Consider the following 6,430-nt stretch of genomic DNA (forward strand, 5'->3'; position numbering starts at 1 on the left):
TTGGCACTCTAGAATGTTGACCATTTGGGCGACTTTATTCACCCTCGGCACTAAATTAGTTAACAAAATATGGTTTATATCAAGTCAAGTCAAAGTTTATTGGTTATATGCACAGGATACAGTTATACATTGTACAATAAAATGCTTCCTTTGCAAGCTTCCTCTCGACAGTGACATAAACATTTTATTAGGACATACAAATAAAAACACAATACACAATATGACATCTACAGGATACGTTAATTCCTGGTTATAGGCTATTGAATGATGTTATTTCCTGTAATCACTTTAAATTGTCTTTATAATGTATTTAGAGTTGTAAATAACAAACCCAACTAACAAAAACCAGCCGTCCTTTCTGTAAACCAAACAAACGGATGTTGTTTTCTCTTCCTGTCTTCTAGATGATTCCATCACGGTCTTCCAGGAGCTGAAGGACCTCCTGAAGAAGAATGCGACGGTGGAGTCCTTCATCGAATGGCTGGACACCGTGGTGGAGCAGAAGGTCATCAAGGTAGGCTGTTATTGTTGTGTCTGTTGTTGTTGTTGTTGTTGTTGTTGTTGTGGCTGTTCCTATTGTTGTTGTTTCAGTAGCTACTCTGAGATTGCAGTTTTCAGATCAGATAGGAGTGAAATCAAATCTTTTTTATATCCCCCTATCAGCCCAATTAAACTTGAATAAGTGTTGAATGGTATGTCTCTCTGTCTCTCTCTCCCCCTCTCTTCTCTCTCTTTCTCTCTCTCTCTCGCTCTCTCCCCCCCCCTCTCTCTCCTCTCCCTCTCTCTCTCCCCCTCTCTCTCTCTCTCCCTTTCTCTCTCTCTCTTCCCTCTCTCTCTCTCTCTCTCTCTTCTCTCCAGCCTGGTAAGCAGAACGGCCGCTCTATCAAGAAGAGAGCCCAGGACTTCCTTCTGAAGTGGAGTTTCTTCGGAGCGAGGGTCATGCACAACCTCACTCTGAACAACGCTGCTAGCTTCGGTAAGGAAAGACCTCTTCCCAGCATTTATGCATCAGCTGTGGTCCTCTGTGGCTCAGTTGGTAGAGCACAGCGCTAACAACGCTTAGGTTGTGGGTTCAATTCCCGCTGGGACCATCTATACTGAAATGTATGCACTCACTGCAATGTAAGTCGCTTTGGATAAAAGCGTCAGCTAAATGGCATATATTATATTATATTATAGGCTGGTGTATCATTGTCTCCACAATGAGTCATAAATGATAATGGCCCCGGCCCCCATGTAAACACAACGTTATCTGTGTCGCGTGCTGTGTGTGTAAAGACAGACCACTCCTCTCCTACCTCTTCTCTTCTCCTTCCCTCCTCTCCCCTCCCCCTCCCCCACCTCCCGTCCCTCCTTCACTCCTCTCCCACCCCGCCTCTCCCACCCCGCCTGTCCTCCCTCTCCTACCCCTCCCTTCCCCTCCTGTCCTCTCCTCTCCCACCCCGCCTGTCCTCCCTCTCCTACCCCTCCCTTCCCCTCCTGTCCTCCCTCTCCTACCCCTCCCTTCCCCTCCTGTCCTCCCTCTCCTACCCCTCCCTTCCCCTCCTGTCCTCTCCTCTCCCACCACGCTCCTCCTCTCCTCTCCCACACGTGACCTTAAAGGTGGAAAAGATGGGACTGTGACCTATGACCTTCCAGGTCAAACAGAAGCCAGGGTCGGGGCAGGGGGGGGGGGGGGGACGCTGAGGGACCAGGTGAGGGTTGGTAGAGACTGCCTGAATATTGTGACATGATTTTGACATGTCAGACCTGCGGAATGAAAAATAAGCTATGAAATAGTTTCTTTTCAGCGGAAGCTATGGAAAAGATTTTGAGGATTTTGTGTGTGTGTGTGTGTGTGTGTGTGTGTGTGTGTGTGTGCGCGCGCAGGGTCGTTCCACCTGATCCGTATGCTGTTAGATGAGTACATCCTGTTGGCCATAGAGACCCAGTTCAACAACGACAAGGAACAAGACCTCCAGATCCTCCTGGACAAATACATGAGGAACGCAGGTACTGCAGCCATGCATGTGTTTGTTATTATAAATACATGAGGAACGCAGGTACTGCAGCCATGCATGTGTTTGTTATTATAAATACATGAGGAACGCAGGTACTGCAGCCATGCATGTGTTTGTTATTATAAATACATGAGGAACGCAGGTACTGCAGCCATGCATGTGTTTGTTATTATAAATACATGAGGAACGCAGGTACTGCAGCCATGCATGTGTTTGTTATTATAAATACAGGTACTGCAGGTACTACTTTTAATTTAGTATGAACTACTACTGAATTCACAGTAATGCTGTTGGTAGTATGGAAAATAAAGCAATTAGTAACTGAAGGTTGAAGGAGCATAGACAGTTGGTTTCAGAATGAACAGATTCTTAGAAAACAAACTAAAGATCAAAGAGTCAGAGGGGAGGAAAAGAGAAAGCAGGCTGATTGGTTCATTAAGGTGTGATGTCATCATCTCCAGATGCCAGCAAGGCAGCCTTCACGGCCTCTCCTAGTTCCTGTTTCCTGGCCAATCGAAACAAGGCCAGCGTGGCCGTGACCAATGACCTGTCTGTGAAGAACGAGGCGCTGACGGAACACGCCTACATGACCCTCTCGGCCAATCACCAGGGACTAGGAGGAGCCAACATGGCGGTCTACCAGGGGACGGATGCAGACGGGTTCACCATGACAGGTGCTAAGATGTCCGCCAGGTGTTGTGTTGTGACCTCAGGCAACTGCACTCAGGGCATGATGTGAAGTACAGCCAATGGCTATGAGGCGTCTGTTTTCCACGCTCTTTCTATTGATGCTTAATGAAGGCCAAGTTTGAGGCATTGGTCCACCAGACCATTCACACGTTTGGGCGGAAGTGTCTGGGAACGAGACTACTATCTTCATACTTTAAACATTATACCAATTCCCCTCTTCGGCAAACAATTGATTGACTGATATTGATGGATTAAACATAGATTCGAGAATTGTTGCTTGAGAAAATTGCTCATATACTTAAAGTGCAAACAATTTTCAAATGATGGCTGCCATTTCCATTAACAACCACAGTGGAGTGTTATTGTGTTTGCTAAAACCATTTCCACACCTCAGGGGCAATTAAGGCTATGCCCTTCCTACTTGCCCCAGAGGGTATATATAAAGTTGTGTTGAATTGAATCCCCCAGGTCAGATGGACTACTCCCAAACCAGCGGCCCTCTGATGACTCCGCCCATCTCCCCCGCCATGGTGAACAGAGGCAGCGTCATCAACCAAGCCCCCATGTCCGTACGACCCCTGACCTCCTGCCCCCCCGCCGCCTCCACCCTCCCCCTCCAGCCCCCCCACCTCTCCTGCCAGGGCTACCCAGACACCCTCTACCAGCCCCAGCCTCCCGGCCCCACCGGCAGCCCCGGGTACTACCCCACCACCACCACCTCCACCTCCGCCTCCGGCTACCAGGGTGTGTTCAGACACCAGGCCCAGAACCATGCCCCCGGCCTGGGCTCCACCCAGGGCTACCACCCCCGCTACCCGTCCTACAGCGAGCAGCCCCTGGGGAACTTCAACAGCAGCTGTGCCGTGTCCTACGGGTCCTCCAGGCCCACGCCGGGCTACAGCACCGGCCAGGACCCAGGGATGGTGGAGGCTCAGGGGGTGCAGCTGCTGGAGTCCGGGGGGTACAGCTTTACTGTAGGGAGTGGGTTAAACACTGGAGGATGTCAGGGACCGGTCTACTCAGCCGCAGGACACAGTGGTAAGGATGGCTACACTCACCGTACGGCCTTGTTAATAAGAAATGCTACATTTACTTTATTGTGTTGTTATTAAGGTGTTATTACTTGTTACATTGTTACAATGCATTTACACAATACTTTGTAAGCATTAATGGGCATTAATGTGGTTCTTATGGGTCATAGGTCATCCATAGATGAAAGTCTGTACGTCACAATCTGCAGAATGTAAACATAAGACAACATTTTTGAAGACCGACGTCTCTGTTATGATCTGAGCGGTTGCTAATGAGCAGTATGTTCTGATTTGGCCCAAGGTTTACTAACCCTAACCCTAACCCCAACCCTAACCCTAACCCTAACCCTAACCCTAACCCCAACCCCAACCCCAACCCTAACCCTAACCCCAACCCTAACCCTAACCCTCACCCTAACCCTAACCCTAACCCCAACCCCAACCCTAACCCTAACCCTAACCCTAACCCCAACCCTAACCCTAACCCTCACCCTCACCCTCACCCCAACCCCAACCCTAACCCTAACCCTAACCCTAACCCCAACCCTAACCCCAACCCCAACCCTAACCCTCACCCTAACCCTAACCCTAACCCCAACCCCAACCCCAACCCTAACCCTAACCCTAACCCTAACCCCAACCCTAACCCTCACCCTCACCCTAACCCTAACCCCAACCCCAACCCCAACCCCAACCCCAACCCTAACCCCAACCCCAACCCCAACCCCAACCCCAACCCTAACCCTAACCCTAACCCCAACCCCAACCCCAACCCCAACCCCAACCCCAACCCCAACCCTAACCCTAACCCTAACCCTAACCCCAACCCCAACCCCAACCCCAACCCCAACCCCAACCCCAACCCTAACCCTAACCCTAACCCTAACCCCAACCCCAACCCCAACCCCAACCCCAACCCCAACCCCAACCCCAACCCTAACCCCAACCCTAACCCTAACCCTAACCCCAACCCTAACCCTAACCCTAACCCTAACCCTAAGCTTGCAGATAAATCCGTTTATTATCTACCTCACTGACTCTCTTTTGTTAACAATCATAGCATTGACGCCTGTCTACAAAAACGATAGATGTCTCCAGTGTTGTTGACATTCTGCCGTTTGTGACGTACAGGGTTTCAAAGCGTATTGGGTCACGACTGTTGACTCAAATGTGTATGTGACTCATCTCTCTCTCTCTCCCTCTCTCCCTCTGTCTCTGTGTGTTTGGTCCCAGGGTACTATGGCAACAGTTACCTGGACAGCCAGCGGCTGGGCTCCATGGTGGACCAGCACGTGTCCGTCATCAGCAGCATCAGCAGCCTCCGGCCCCCCGGCCCACCGTACGGCGACGTCCACGACCCCCTCAACCTGCTGGACGACACGGGGCGCAAGACTGCCGGGGTGGGGGGGTACTACTCTGAGGCTGACGCCCTGGGGGGGCACGGTACCGGAGGTGAGGGAGAGAGAAGGAAATTAATTAATTAAATAATTGATTGATTGATTGATTGATTGCACCCTTCTAGACACCCACATTGCACTCACCTCATCACTACCCATGTGTAGGAGCCACTATGCACCAGAAAGCTCCGGAACATGTTCACACAATGATAAATAACTAGGTAGTTATTTTACATAATCAACATGTTTCACATGATAGACTTTTCTTCTGACTCTCCTGTAGGTCAGATATGTGTGAGGTTCTGTGCTCAGATTTCAGATCCGCCATTGTTGATTTGGGGGTTGAGTTTCTATTATGTTCTAGTGTATTTTATTCGAGTAAATGTTGTTTCTTTCTGTGAAGACATTCTGGTTTTGTTTCTTCTCTAGCTCCTCCCATCTCGTCCTCGATCTCCGCCCCCTGTATGTATGGAGGCCCCGCCCAGTTCCACTCCCAGGATGCACTGCTGCCCCACCGGGGGCCGTCAGAGGTACGAGACATGGTGGGACAGACGTCTCTGCCCCCCATCAACACTGTGTTCATGGGCTCTGGAGGGGGGGGGCCCTGACCTGGATGGGGAGGTGGGGGCGGGGCTGACTTACCTAGGGAGGGGGGCGGGGGGGGGGGCTGACCTACCTAGGGAGGGGGTAGGGGTGAGGGGGGGGGGCTGACCCGGATAGGGGTGGGGGGGTAAGTAGACATGGACCTGGATGGGGAGGGAAGGAGCTGATGGAGGGGGGGGGGCTGACCTGGATAGGGAGGGGAGGGGCTGATGGAGGAGAGGGGGGTTGACCTGCCTGGGGAGGGGGGGGGGGGGGCCTGACCTGCCTGGGGAGGGGGGGGGGGGGGCCTGACCTGCCTGGGGAGGGGGGGGGGGGGGGGGGCCTGACCTGCCTGGGGAGGAGGGGGGGGGGCCTGACCTGCCTGGGGAGGGGGGGGGGGGGGGGGGGTGTATCATTGTTATGATGAAGTGAGTGATGAAATGAAATGAATTCAGACTTCTTAGTACGGATGTGCTGTAAATACCTTTAGAATAACCCCAATATTGTAAAAACTAAACATTTATCTGTTATTTTAAGTATTCCATGCTAGAAAGATTTCATTCATTATGACAGGTTTCTATGTACCATTTTATTTATTTCCTTTGTCTTTGTGTATCACAGGAATGTTAGAAGTGTTTATACTTGACTTCTGTATCTTAGAAATTGTCTAAACAGATAAGAAGGACTTGTTTGTATCTTCAGTCTGAATTACATTCAGTTTCTTGTCTGC

General features: G+C 50.8%; 1 protein-coding gene across 1 annotated transcript in view; it reads left to right on the plus strand.

Annotated features, from left to right (window-relative positions):
• rfx6 (regulatory factor X, 6) overlaps positions 1-5,726 on the plus strand; it is a gene marked incomplete at both ends in the record, with an annotated part of 10,767 nt that extends 5,041 nt beyond the window's left edge. Inside the window, 7 exons of the mRNA XM_083688745.1 lie at positions 405-514; positions 859-976; positions 1,870-1,992; positions 2,462-2,674; positions 3,159-3,728; positions 4,955-5,173; positions 5,548-5,726. Of these exons, the coding sequence (XP_083544871.1) occupies positions 405-514; positions 859-976; positions 1,870-1,992; positions 2,462-2,674; positions 3,159-3,728; positions 4,955-5,173; positions 5,548-5,726 (1,532 nt within the window). The remainder of the gene's footprint in view (positions 1-404; positions 515-858; positions 977-1,869; positions 1,993-2,461; positions 2,675-3,158; positions 3,729-4,954; positions 5,174-5,547) is intronic.
• Positions 5,727-6,430: the final 704 nt, after the last annotated feature.

The sequence above is a fragment of the Argentina silus genome (assembly GCF_951799395.1).
Source record: "Argentina silus genome assembly, chromosome: 17".
NCBI lineage: Eukaryota > Metazoa > Chordata > Actinopteri > Argentiniformes > Argentinidae > Argentina > Argentina silus.